The sequence below is a fragment of the Gouania willdenowi genome, chromosome 3, assembly GCF_900634775.1.
Source record: "Gouania willdenowi chromosome 3, fGouWil2.1, whole genome shotgun sequence".
Lineage (NCBI taxonomy): Eukaryota > Metazoa > Chordata > Actinopteri > Blenniiformes > Gobiesocidae > Gouania > Gouania willdenowi.
In genome coordinates, this window is record NC_041046.1 from 22,657,919 (window position 1) to 22,672,576 (window position 14,658).

The 14,658-nt window shown below is 37.8% G+C and overlaps 1 protein-coding gene across 1 annotated transcript; it reads left to right on the plus strand.

Annotated features, from left to right (window-relative positions):
• Nucleotides 1-338: 338 nt before the first annotated feature.
• On the plus strand, nt 339-9,880 carry rhoua (ras homolog family member Ua). Its single transcript, XM_028475465.1, has 4 exons — nt 339-950; nt 2,402-2,460; nt 4,776-4,964; nt 8,420-9,880. The coding sequence occupies exons 1-4, from the start codon at nt 656-658 to the stop codon at nt 8,702-8,704; spliced, it is 828 nt and encodes a 275-aa protein (XP_028331266.1). The 5' UTR covers nt 339-655; the 3' UTR covers nt 8,705-9,880.
• The last annotated feature ends 4,778 nt before the right edge of the window (nt 9,881-14,658 follow it).

Genomic DNA, 14,658 nt, shown 5'->3' on the forward strand with positions numbered 1-14,658 from the left:
GGTAACAAAGGGTTAGGGTAAGACAACCATTATGATAACTTATTCATGCTAATGACTCATGTCATAATAATGACAGTGTAATGTCAGCCTTTATGTATAAAACTTCAAGTTAAGTGTTACCAAATATTTGAAAGCTTCAAAGAACAGATCGCTCCTATGGCATTTAGGGCTACAAATGTCAGTAAATTGTGTTTAATTGATGTCAGGACTATAAGGGACCCCCCTGTAAGGTGTCCGTGGATGCATAAAGTTTCAGGACCCCTGCTCTAGCCCCCACACAGTCCACACATCTGATGACTGCTACACGGTCCTCACAGTGCTGGTAAAACAGCAGCGCACACACGGCCAGTGACGTCACGGGGTGGTGTTTTGGGGACAGTGTGTGTCCGTAGCTGCCTCTGTCTGGAACTGACGCTGTGTGGGGACATACTGTGTACTACGCTCCACATGAACAGGAACTATGGAGCGGACTTGGACTTGTTCTCTTGTTAACTCTAAACTTCAGTGATAGTCGTAGACCAGTACAGTAGTAGTAACCAGTAACCATGGTGGCTCGGTGGACGCGGGCGGCTGTAGCGACCCAGTGTGAGCGGACATACGGAGGATGGACGGACTCACCGCTGGCTGAGCACCACTGACGGACTGACTCAGCTTCATGTCCCCATCGTCTCCATGCCAGATGCCTCCGCCTGGTAATGGGGGCTACAAGCCCACTCAGCCGTCCCCTGGCCCCCCGCCTGTCCCACCGAGGAGGGTCCGGAGCCGGGACAAGGGCTCGGGCAGGAAGCGGCGGTCTGGGCTCGGTTCATCTGAAGCTGGAGCTCCGGAGAGGCGGGCGAAGTGTGTGCTGGTCGGGGACGGAGCTGTGGGCAAAACCAGCCTGGTGGTCAGCTACACCACCAATGGTTACCCCACAGAGTATGTCCCAACAGCCTTTGACAATTTCTCAGGTAATATAAACTCTCAATATCTCTAATGGACTTTTTAATTTTTATCTAAAATAAAGGTTTGTTTAACATGTTTAATAGTTATTGTGCCTTTTGATGCATGCAACATTATAAAACCTTTCCTGAGTTCTCTGGAATCTCCCACAAGTTTCTATCTCATACAAACCTTTTAGTTATGTTTATTACATAAAAAACATTAGAAATAAGAACTTTGTGTAAGGGATTTCAATGGAGTCAACAGGTGGGGATTTCCTCCTCTAAACCAGGACACGTTTACATGATAAAGGCAGTGCTGATAATGAATAAAATAGAGTCATATTACTGACATTGTCTTTGATGTGTAAATAATACTAATTTATTCTACTACAAGTAGAAGTACTGTTACATGATTGAAAGTGTTATACAAGTACAGGTAAGACATACACAAAATACTTAAGTACAAGTAAAAAGTAGTTCAATTAAATAGTACTCAAAGTAAAAGTTACTAGTTACTTTCACCCACCATGTTTATTGTTGGTAATAAATCTTGCCATACACTAAACATCTCATATATAAACTTAAAAAGGAAGAGACCACATCTTGCACAATTGGAACTTCATTTATTTTCCACAATGGGATCTGTATCAAATAAAAAAGTTTGTCAAAATGTACAATTCTGTTTTCAATAAAATAAAACCAATGAATTAAATTTGAAATAATGAAAAAAATATAGCTACATTTATATCTGAGAAAATAACCAGCATTCAGTGCTGTTTTTTAAGCAATTTCTCACTGGGATAAATAAAGTATTTCTGATTTGGCGTGGTGCATTATGTTTAATCTGATTGGGCGGTTTTGATGTGATGCATTTGATTGTTGTAATTGTAATTTTTTTTTTTTTTGTAGTTTTTACTATGTCCTTTGATCATTTAAAAACAAAATATAATAATTTACTCATTACTGGTTGAGTGTAGAAATGTAACAAATTACTTGACGTCTTTTAAAACGTACTTACGCACAAGTGAAATTAGGGATTTAGAAATATACTCAAAAAAGTACCCATAGAATCAACTCGATGATAGTAATGTGAGTACGTGGTTACTTTCACCTCTGGGTGTCGATGTAAACACCTTTGCCTCATAGCAGGAAAGACAAGTCTTTTCTGTGTGAAGTTTGCATGTTCTTCATCCTTCCCGGTTCTCTCTGGGTTCTCTGGTCAATCCAACACTCATCAATAATTCACATCATTTATGCCAAAAACCTATGACATCGCTGACCTTTCAATACTGACTGAGTTGAACTCTAAATAATGCGTTACAAACGTTTGAGTCAGTACACTACACATACCAAAGACTCCACCCAAATGCTGACGTGATGTGAGATAAAGCGTGTACAGGAGATGAATAACTTTTTAACAACTGCAAACACTTGTGTGTGTTGTGTTGTTGTTGTGTGTGCATTTTTATCACATCTAGCAACGGTGTCAGTGGATGGACAGCCAGTAAAACTACAACTGTGTGACACTGCTGGACAGGTCAGTAACCTCAGTACACACACACACACACACACACACACACACACACACACACACACACACACACGCACACACACACACACACACACACACACACACACACACACACACACACAAAAACATTTCCTGTTGTTTTCTCATTCCGACTGGTCACAATGCATCTGATGGGAAATTCACTCTTTCCTTTTCTCTAGTTCAGAGTGATTATAAAACGCGGGGCTATTTTGGATGCTTCTTCCTGTTGATGATGGCAGACAGTGTAGCGCCATAGAGGAAACAGGAGGGTTGATGACATGTTTTACAGGGCCTTGAATGGACTTTAAAAGGGATGTTGTGCCAGCATATTTCTTCTTCTCATTTTAATCAGCAACACTTCAAAAAACAACTTTATTCATACTCAGGCTATAAATTAAACTGAATTAAGCAGCAAGCATGGTTATTATTATTATTATTACAATTATTTTTAAAATATGTGTTTTTTACTTTATGCTCACAATAATTCTTTTTCTTTTTTTTTTTCACTCGAGGTTAAAAACATAATTCAAGCAACAAATGATTTACTAGACCTTGAAACCACGAGACAGATGACAAGAATACAGATCAGACTGAGAACTTACTGGGATGCAGAACGTGATGCAAAGCTGTTCAGCAGCTGCTGCTGTCTGTCAGAAAAAAAGATCTGTACTATTGGATGGAGCCACAACATGTTAGGAAACATTTGATTTTGGTATCAGAATAAAGAAGGAATTAAACATACCTTGTATTGTACACAATTATCTTCTAAGGAAGTGGTGTCAAACTCATTTTAGTTCAGGGGCCAAATACGGAGCAGTTTATCTTGAGTGGGAGGCAAAATGATTATTTTATGGCAATCATTATTGTTCTCTAGTTTGCACTTCCACGTATAAGTAAATTATAAGATATATGTAAGGCACTGATAATATCAAAGCAATACGTGACAGATATCAGTCCCTGCGGAATCTTCACTTTTAATTTACTTTTTTGACTTTGTGTCTAATTTGTGTGTAATTTAGGGACTTTTTCTGGAATAATTTGAAGAAAGATGCAGGAATTTGAAAAATTGAGAGTTATTTTAATAATTTGTGATATAAGCATGAGCCCTGCAATTATTGTGCAGTTTTATTAATTTTTTTTTTTAATATTTTGGAGATATAACTGAGGTATTTACAACAGAATTATTATTTTTTGCTTTCTGTTGGAGGCCGAATTGGATGCTCTAAAGCGCCACATTTTTCCACGGCCAATAAATCGCGACCCACGTTTTTCAAAATTAGCGTTGAAAACACACATTCTCTTTTTAAAAACATAAATCTATTTGTTTTCCTGTGCAACATGCATTTCACAGCATGCCTGTCAAAACCAAAGTTTTTTTAAAAATAAAAGACAAGTCCAACACGAGAGACTTTAAGTATTTATTCATTTTTGAGTTTTGACCAGCTGTTTGCGAGCCACTCAGTACAGGTCCGCGACCCGACCCACTTTTGGTTCCTGACCCACCAGCTGAGAATCACTTCTCCAAAGTGCCGTATTTGGCCCCCGCGCCTTGAGCTTGTTCTAAGGTGTCACAATATGGAATTAGTGAACTTCTTCTCAGTTAAATCAGTGGCACCAGCTTCTTGTGCTGCTTCCACAAACAGAAAAAGGTGGTTTTGTGAGGTGACAAACAAAATTATACTTTACAAAGTGCAAATTTTCCAAGGTTCAAATTGGTAAAGCTCACAATATATTCAAAGTCTTGTAACTAGAAGTCATCTGTTCATATATGTAATGAACAAAACTCCACTTGCATCATAGTAATGATTGAAGGTCCTTACATAGTGAAAGGGAAGATCATAAGCACAGGAAGGACGTAGTTGGAGATGAGTGGAAAGAGACATACCATACACTCTATCATAGATAAATGAACAGATCCCTCAGTAGCACTGCTTATTGTTTACTTCATTATTACACTTTTACAAAGAGTCTCTTTTTGAGGTTAGAAATGTCTTTTCAGAGAAAAACCTGGCCAAGAATGGCAGCAGCCCATGTTTAAGAAAGAAATCCCAGATGTTTATAAGAACTCTCTCTTGCATTCTCTGTTGTGAACACGTATCACCATGTTATGGTTTTTTGTTTTACCGTAATTGGTTTCCTGCTCCGAGGTACAGTTCAGCCAGAATTTAACGGACTGGGGAATATTTGTAGATGAAATGTTGTTACCATTGTCTCTCTTTATTGTGTTCATTGTGTTCTTCTGCCGACTTTTCACCTCACGTTAAACCCTTGTTCTCTTCTGAACCTCTCGACCTTTCCAGGATGAATTTGACAAGCTGCGTCCCCTGTGTTACACCAGTGCAGATGTGTTCCTGCTGTGCTTCAGTGTTGTTAGTCCCGCCTCCTTCCAGAATGTCCCAGAAAAGTGGATACCTGAGATCCGCAAACATGCGCCGTTTGTGCCACTGGTCCTTGTTGGAACACAGTGTGACCTCAGAGAGGATGTGAAGGTGAGAAGTTCACTACCTAATACATTTGAAATTTTTTGTGTGTAGTATCAATCACCATGTTAGTGTAAGGGGCCTTCCTTTGCTGCCAGGTGGTACTTCTAATTTACCTCCGTGAGCGTTGCACCTACTTTATTGCTGTAAACGTCATGTGGTCATGAAGGGTTTTGCAACATTTAAACAGTTCATCAACTTGTAAAGGCTCCTTTACCTCATTCATACCAACTGTACATTCATCTGCACTTCACCTCGGCTCCAACATCTGGAGGGGAAGAACATGTATTTGCAGATGCTGTAACTGGAACTAATTTCATTTTATTTTATTAACTTATTGATTTGCATTAGGACGTTACATAATAATCAATGTCAGCAAACAGCGTCAACATAAATAAGCCGGAGTTAGCACAATAGCTACATTTCATCCGTTGTCCTAAGGCAGATAGACGTGAAATAATAACATACAGTTGGACAATAACATTTATCATACAGTTAGCCAACATGGCACAATGAGACAAACATTAAACTGACTGACAACAGAAAACATAACACCACATATACTATTTACAATAAAAAAACAACAGTCAGGAGTTAAAAGAGCCCAAGAAAAAAGTAGACTATTATCTATGGGTGTATGACTGGTTTGTTTTCAACCAATTTTTGAGAATTGTTTTGAAGGTTGGGTAATTTCCACAGTCTGATGTTTTCTGGAAGTGTATCACCATTTGGCCAAATTTAGTCCGGCGCCTTTGTACCTCACAGTCTCCTCTAGTTAAATGGTAAATGGACTTGATTTATATAGCGCTTTATTCCTACACTGAAGTAGTCCCAAAACGCTTTATATATCAGCTCATTCACCCATTTGCACTCACATTCACACACCAGTGGGACAGAGTTGCCATGCAAGGCGCTAGTCGACCACTGGGAACTTAGGGTTCAGTGTCTTGCCCAAGGACACTTCGACACATAGACAGGTATGGACTGGGATCGAACCCTCTCGATCTGGTCCTTATTCCAGTGTTAGTTTTTTTTAACATATAAAATCCATTAAACTCTAGTCGGCTTCAATACAATCAGTGCACAAACTTCTCTTGGATTATGATTTTACCCCTTTCCCCCCTCGACAAAGAATGGCAAACTCCAGAATATTTTATGCTTTATAAGATTATCCTCTAAGATTATCCTGTTGTCTGAGGTGTGTGAAGCATTGGTAATTGGTTCTGAGACGTGTCGCCGCCAACGATCGTATTAAACCTGTTCAATATCTGTAACTTAAAACCCTCATGTGTGGGGAAAGCTAACAATTCCTGATTCATGACCCTTAATGTAGCCAATGCTGAGTTCCAGGCAACTCAGAACTAGGCATTTCCGAGTTGAAAATCCAGAATTTCTGTGTTCAACCAAGTTCAGCAGCATGTCGAGAATGTATGCAATGATGAATGAAAAGAAGTTAACCAAGTGACTTGATTGAATTGATACTAACCCCATATCAGTACTGCTTAATAAAGAATCAATATTTTGTTGTTATAAACATGTGGGCTTTGACTGAAGATGATGTCCTCTCAACATAATGATATTAATATAAATTTTGAAATTGTATTACACATGACATAAGTATAGGTATATTTGGCAGGAGAATGTGCGCACCGGTATGTCAACTTTGATCCTTGCACATGAACATTTTGGAGATTGATTCAGATTCATCTTTGCACAGAGAGAGTGCGGGGGAACAAGCCTTGTATTATGCTCTAGGTTTGCTAATATTTTTCAGTTGTTATCCAGGCTTTGTCGAGTCCTAAACTGTCCTTATTTTGTTATTGACATGGTCACCCTAATGTTCAAGGAAGCTTTCTGACAAAAAACCCAACAGAAATAACTCAAACACGCTGACCACTACGATATTAGATTTTTTCCCGACTATACCAAGTAGGAGCTCCGACTAAAGGTGGTGCTCCAAGTCACTTTTTTGAGTTGGAGGTTGGAGCCGCAGCATTAGATCACGTTGTTAGATCTTGTTTGATCAGACAAGATTTCGGCCATGGACGATGATCTTCAGACTTAGAAAATCCTAATTTTCCTCCTCAAACTCGACTAAAGCCACTTTAGTCAAGTTTGCAGATTAAACAACAGCGGTTGGACTCATTGATGGTGACAATATCATGGCCTACAGAGGAGGTGAAACATCCCATCACCTGGTGTGACTTCAACAATCTGAACCTGAAAGTTGCAAAAGCCAAGAAGGTGGTCATCGACTTCACATTTCTCTCACCATCAACAGTTGGGAGAGTCAGCGCATAAAGTTCCTCTGGGTGTTTATAACAGCAAAGCTCTGTGAAGAGTTCCCAGCAGAGAGAACAAGTCCTTCCCCCAATCCTAACCACCTTCCACATATACAGATATACATATATACAGAGCACACTGACCTCTCTGTCTGGGTAGGGGCCTGCAGTGCTTCTGACTGGAAGTCTCCGTAGAGAGTTGTGAGGACAACAGATAAAATTACTGGGTCCTTGCTTTTTTACATTTTTGGGATGAAGCATAAAGTCTGTCTGACTGGAGCCAATGATATATGTAGTGATAACTCACCATGGACTGAGAATAAAGGCTCTACTTTTAGCTTTTCAACTACATAATAATTTATATTAAGCAAAATCTAATTTTATACATTTAATATTCCTGTTTCCTAACTCGCTGGTGTTTTTTTTTTCTGCGGTATGAATGCAACAATATCTTGATCTGATGAGCATTGTTTGAAATTCTCAATGACAATAATTTTAGATTTTGTGTTAAAAAAACAACAACAACCAGAAATAAACTTTCCAGTGTAACTTTGGTGAAAATAGAAATAATATAATATAATAAAAATACCAGCCAAGCAGGTTATGATTGATTTTGTTAGGGGAAGTTCCACAGAACCGGCTAGTTTTGAGAAATTCAAGATGGCGTCCAAGATGGTAGTGGAAAATACACATATCAATAATTGGTCCTAATTTGGTCAATTCTAAACTGATTCTGTTGCGTAACATATTAAATATAGGGTCTAGGACTTCATTTGTGATGACCACAAGGTGGTAGGTCATCATTTTATGCAGTTATTGCCAGTCATAAACAATTTTGCTACACACATGGGAGGAAATTTGAGTACAATACTATAAAGTTACTTTTTTTTTTAAAGAACATGACATACGAACACAATTTCCAACAAGGAACTTAAACAATCCTGTCGTTCAATTCCACGTCAGTGTCCCGTTCTTCATCTGTGGTGCCTTGAAGGGCTAGTTAAACAATATCCAATTCCTCGTCTGTCTCTTGTCATCTTGTCTTGTCTTATTGTCATTGTTGAGAGCACATCTTTTTTTCAGATTAACCAACTGCTTTTATTGTATAATAATTTATTTATTACATATGTGAGCTACAGCACAGCTGAGAGCCCTAACTATCTGTTGATGTTACATTTTAAGGTTCTCATTGACTTGGCTAAGTACAAAGAGCGGCCCGTGGACCCTGCAGATGCTCGAGATTGTGCCCGGGAGATTGGCGCCGTGGCCTACATGGAGTGCTCCTCTTTGACCCAGAAAAACCTGAAGGAAGTGTTCGACACAGCCATACTGGCCAGCCTGCAGAACTACAGCTCCACAAAACATTTGAGAGGCAACCAAAAACATCGAAAAAAGCAAAGACAGACGCCGGGCAAGATGAAGAACCTTTCAAAGTCTTGGTGGAAAAGGTACTGCTGCATGAGCTAGAATGAACCATGATGGGTTTGGGTTCCACTGCAGGATCTCACAAACCTTTGTGGACTGACTGAGCTTGGGTTCAAACAGGAAGAGTGTTCATCTCCTAAGTCTATTACAGACAGGACTGTGGTTGGCCACCAAAGCTTCTATGTTGCAGATGAGATCTACTACTGAACACTCTGTGATTAAACTGGTATGGGTCATGGAATCATACTATTCTAGGAATAGTCTAAAAAAAAAAACAACTTTTTTTGCCTCGGATATGTGTGATTTAGATTTGAACAGCGAATTTTAATCATCTTTTATGATCCAGATGCTGTTAAAAGCTTACTTAGTTTAATATGGGTTTATATTTCCTGTCGTGGTATGAAAAAAACCAGAAAAAAAACCTAAAGTTGACTGATGAAATGTCAAGGTTTTATGTCCCACTTAGTACCGGATGGACCTGAGCCTCACCAGGATAAACTGGTACCAAAGATCTTTTTTTTCATGGGTTGATGGGGAAAACCATCATAACAGTATGAAATCTTTATAAGGAAGATGTAAATTGGACCCAGCTCTCAGAGACCTAGTGTTGAATTAAGTTAATCATCCCCATCACTCCTTAACTGAGCACCTAAAGCCAAATCAGTCTCTAAAATAAGAGCACCACAGTAACAGAATTACTTCACGTAAATTTGTGTAACAAATTGTTGACGCATTGTTACACAATCCACAACTTGTGCCATCACTGTGATTTTCAGCAGCAGTTACAGTATCTGCGCTGATAGAAATGATCTGATTAAATACCTTCAAGTGTGAGCATGTGAAGAAGTGAGATAAATGTACACAGTGAGGGAAAGGGATGTCTCAGCTGTTCCAAAGTAAATCTTTGATTTTGACTGTGAAACCTGATTTATGTATTATGTGTTTAATTACGTCTTAGTAGCCATGAGCTATAAAGATAAATCACACTTTTTTATCCCACACTGCTATGACATCTCAAATCGACTGAGACACAAAAACCTCGTGCCAAACATTTTCTTTGTATACTTTGTAGTTTCCAAACTAAGAGCGAGTGCCTTGCCCTGACTTTCACTTTGTTTTTAGGTTGTAACAAACTCAAAAAAAAAAACTGTAATAAACGTATTTTTATATGTGTGTAATTACAATGTGAAACCTGTCCAAGTTTCCAGGAGATTGTTTTCATCATTGGCAAAGACAGAGGACAAAGCAGTGATGCACTATGCTGATTGTCAGAAAAACTGAATTTGTACAGATGAGCACATAAGAGACAAGTTATTAATTTAGTCTTTTTTTTTTTTTTAATAGTAGTAAGTTAAGTTTTGTTTATTCAGACAAGGTTTTTCAGGAAATTGAAAAACCTTGTCGGAATAAACAAAACCTTTACTCAACATTCTTTTAAAAAAGAAGACAAAATGAATCTCGCTGGAACTATTACATGGAAGTCAAGTGAAACTTCAAAGGAACCATCAAAGGCAATCAGCAGAACTCCTCTGACGAAGACTTAACATAAAGAGACACGTTTTTATAAATTATTAGATACCATCTTTTCACTTTGACTTTTAGTAAAATGCTAATTTTCATTAGCATTGTGCTGCATTTCTGAACTTCAACCAAATAACAACAAATATAACACATTTCTAAATACATGAAATGACAAAGACAATGTCGACGAAAAGATCTTCCTTCTCTGTACTTTAGTGAAGTTGATTTTGCAAATTTGAACATGTACAGCTTTATTGGAGCCAAATGATGCAATTATTGTTCTAAGCCCTTTAAAATAGCTAAGAGCGAAATGTATAATGGGACAATTGTGGGGCTAATGAGTGGTAACCCCAAGTCTAAGTTTAGTTCAATTTAGTTGAGCTTTGATTCTGAAGGTGTTGCATCTTAACAATAGTTCTGTCTTAGGCCTTGCCTTAACTCTCACTGTGAATGGGTTTTGTTTTTTGTCTTGTCGAGATGATTTGTAAAGGTTTGCTTGCAGAAAAGCAATAAAACAATTTCAATTTAGGGCCCGCCACCTAAAACTGAAGCCACCTGTGTTCTCTATTGTAGTTCTTGATGTATTTGAAGTTAAAGCAAGAAAGTCTAATAGAAGAATTGTGAAAGTTTGAATGAAGGTGTGGTTTAAAGGTAATGGTTGGGATAATCTTTGTAAAGTTAAAAGAATAAGACGAGGGAATTCTGACCATATTCTGAGAGCCATTTCATTAGTCTAAAGTTATTCTCCATTAGACTTTAGACAAAGCAAACTGAGATGAGTTTTGTTTAGTCACAGTTAAGGAAATTGTTTCTGACTCCAATATATTGCTTCACTTTGGCCAACATTTCCCATGACATCATTGGAGAACTACAGCAAAGCTCTGGTAAACAAACATGAGAGCTTAGTCTAAACTGTCTGCTGACTTTACTTCTTTGGCCTTGAGTTGTAGTCACTCCTGGTTTGGGTATTTGGGCCAGTTTGCTGGTTTTCTGCTGAATATGCTCCATCTGGGACTGAATGATATCACTGCTTTCCTCCTGATAGCAAATGCATTGTTTCTGTTGGAGGGAAAAGCATAATAGGTCACTTGTCTGGTAGTTAGTGTGTAGACTTGGCAGATGGCAGTGAAAAGTAGGCTAAAGGTCACACACTTTTGTCATTTCTTCAGGCAGGACTTAATACGATTCTTTGTGAGATTGCGTTGATCCATTTGTATGTGAACACCTCAGTGTTTCTAATGGAGATCTGAGATTGGATCGTCCTTCCCGTGGTTCTTCTTTGTATATCTGTCTCGTAGCAGCTGAGTAAATTACCCCTGTGTAGTTTGTTAAAGCAGCTTTCCTGATATTTCATGGCAGGTCATGGTTAAACAGTAACATGCCGTAGTCTGTACATGGCTTCACTTCTTCCCAGGTGGGAGATCACAGCAGTGGGATTTGAACAAGAGCCAGAATTAAGGAGTCTAACAGTGAGCGCAAAGTTCTTTCAAGTCCAACAGTAGAAGGCAGACTTTTATTTTTATTTTTTATGTCAGGGTGAATAGAGTTTGGGTAGCACAGATGCTTGAAGTTTACTGGCTTCACTGGAGCAGAACAATCAGTTTCACATTCACTGATGCTCACTCATCTGTGAAATGAAGCTTTTTTTTGGGGGGGGGATGAAGTAATGGTTCAGTTTTGAGTTAAACTTTTTCAAATTTGATGAATAGTTCTGCCTTATCATGTTTGAATGACATCAGAGTTTGTAAGTTGATGGGATGGGTTTCAGAAGGTGAATCACTGAGTGTGAAATGAGACAAGGAAAGACGTGGTGAGACACAAAATGTGTGTTGTGGGGATATTTCCTTTTTAAAAATCCGGTGTTCATCATAAGTGTGACAGTATAAGCATGTGACACAGTGTTTTGAAGTTATAATTCCTTTGCTTGGCAGACGTTGTTTATTGGCATTGATCTGTCCATGATGCCAAAGAACGAGTGAATTAGACACAGATGTGTTTAAATAAAGTCATCTTTTCAAGTGAGTCAAATACAAAGCGTCAGTCGGCCTGTGTTTCATGTATGTGGATACAAAGTGACGCTTTCCTCCAGACATTGTCTAATTAAAAACAAAACAAAGCCAGCTTCTTCCTACAGGAACCCAATCAGTTCCAACCCGGAACTAGAACTATTTCCTTATAAAAGCCTCCTGAGCTTCAGCATCAGCAGAGAACGTGAACCAGAGTTTGGGTCAATTACATTATACAATTACAATTACGTTTTCAGTTATGTTCAATTACAACTAAATTATGATTATGGTGACCAGCATTTTTTCCAATTACAATTAAAATTACAATTTACTTTCCCTTGAAAGTCAATTTCAATTAAGTTCTCATTTACTAAAGTTCAAATCTATCTATATCTATCTATCTATCTATCTATCTATCTATCTATCTATCTATCTATCTATCTATCTATCTATCTATCTATCTATCTATCTATCTATCTATCTATCTCTAAAAGCAAGGAACGTGTGTGCGTGTGTGTGTGGAGCGAATATCTCCCAGACGCGGTAAGAGTTCAACCTGAAACTCAGTCGACGGCTTCCAAATACCCCGAGTGTGTGCATCTGTTATTTTGGAGTAATTTGGTCATTTCCAAATGTTTATTTTAAATTTTATTTAACTTCTGGACGGCCCTGAAATGAAACCTATTCATCTTTTGACCTCAGGGTGTGAGGGGGCGCTAGCGCTCCATCTATATCTATTTCACTGCACAGCTCCTCACCCGAGCAAGAGTCACGTGTGCAGCCACTCCTCCTCCACTTCCTCCTGTGCCATGCTATCATTAGCTTCTCAAACACGGGAGCTCTGTCAATAGATCATTTGAAACCGTCAGCCGCTGGTGAGTGTTTTGCAGACAAGTTTCCCATTGTTTAAACCATATAACTGTCCGTGTAGTTGCTCACAAATGCGCTGTTTCACTAGAGTCTGTATTAAACTCAACCCGTTCAATACTCCATCTGGAAAACTGCGGATTCTCTGTGGTGTCGTGCATGGAAGCTAAGCTCTGACCACTCGGTTCGAAGGTAAACAATGATTTCTGTTTGTTTTTTTTAAAAGACAGCCGAATTGTAGATAATACTTTAATTTACTTACTCACTCATGTAGTTTGCAGCTTTACGCTTTGTTTTGCGCAGTTTTGTTACTTTTCTGATTGGCGCTACAATGTTTATGGAGTTTGGTTATCAGCGTCTCAAACATTTCACGGGAACACACACACGGTATTTATTTATTTATAATAAAAATATACTAAATGAGTAAAATAAAACAATATTTATACAAAAAGTACACAATATGATTCCAGAATCACACTATAATGGCAACCAAAAACAATTATACAAATAATGCACAACTGAAAGATACAAAAATACACATGACTCCAAAAAACATACATTACAGAAAAATACACCAAACAAAAAAAATATAAGTGAGTAAAAAAAAAAAAAAAAAAAAAAAACACTTATCATGCACATGTCCCATACAATTAAACCAGGGAAATTGCACCCACATTATGCACTGGCAAATATACCCCTTTATAACATGACAGAGCACAGAGTATGTACACCTCTTTTACATCCAACCTTCTAACACATGCTCATTTGGCCATAATTAACTCTACTTATGCTCCCACATAAACGCATACTTCCGTCGGGCACTGTACTAGTTCAATTAATCACAATTACTACGTCTTTAATAAATAACCCCATAAAACGTAACCTTCCTCTTATGTTATCTTTCTGTTAGTTTTTCTTATGATAACGGGATAGTTTGACCAATGTATTAAATCAGCTGTAAAATACACTACATCTATCGTTTTAATTTCTCAATCCCCTTGTTACCTTGTTAGGCTTCCTAATCAATGAAAATATATATTGGTATCAATATTTTTGGTGTGGGTGTCTGAGGCTTTTTTTTTTTTTTTGTCAGTGTACCTCTAGATTTATTTATTTATTTTTTTAATGGTAAAATTACCCTGAAGAGAAGTCACAGGTAGTGGGAAAAGTTGATATAAAACACCTTTGAATAATTATTAACTACATATGTGTAAGACATAAAACTGTAACATAGTTTGTGCTTAAATAAAATTATAATTGACAGTTTTTTTTTATCAGGGTTGGGATCAATTATAATTGTAATTGCATAATTTATAATTAATTACAATTATGATGTAATTATAATTGTAACTGTAATTTCAAACATCTGTTGCTGTTGTAGTCATTGTTGGCATAGAAATGATATAAAAACTACAATTTAATTAAAAAGCAAAACTGGGGAAGTTTGATGGCGTACACCAATTGTTAATTATTGAAATATGTTTCATATCAAGTTTCCCCACTCTACATTTGAGTTCTCTTGAGTATCATTTTATGTTTGTTTCTTTTTATATACATTGAAATTGAGGGGTGTAATGGCAGAAAAAAGGATATTAATTCCAA

What these genes read in the sequence shown, in the direction of transcription:
- rhoua (XM_028475465.1), top strand. Translation starts at nt 656, where the DNA reads ATGTCCCCATCGTCTCCATGCCAGATGCCTCCGCCTGGTAATGGGGGC. An exon ending in TGTGTGACACTGCTGGACAG is followed by an intron (nt 2,461 to 4,775) that starts GTCAGTAACCTC and finishes CGACCTTTCCAG; the next exon opens with GATGAATTTGACAAGCTGCG. An exon ending in ACCTCAGAGAGGATGTGAAG is followed by an intron (nt 4,965 to 8,419) that starts GTGAGAAGTTCA and finishes TTACATTTTAAG; the next exon opens with GTTCTCATTGACTTGGCTAA.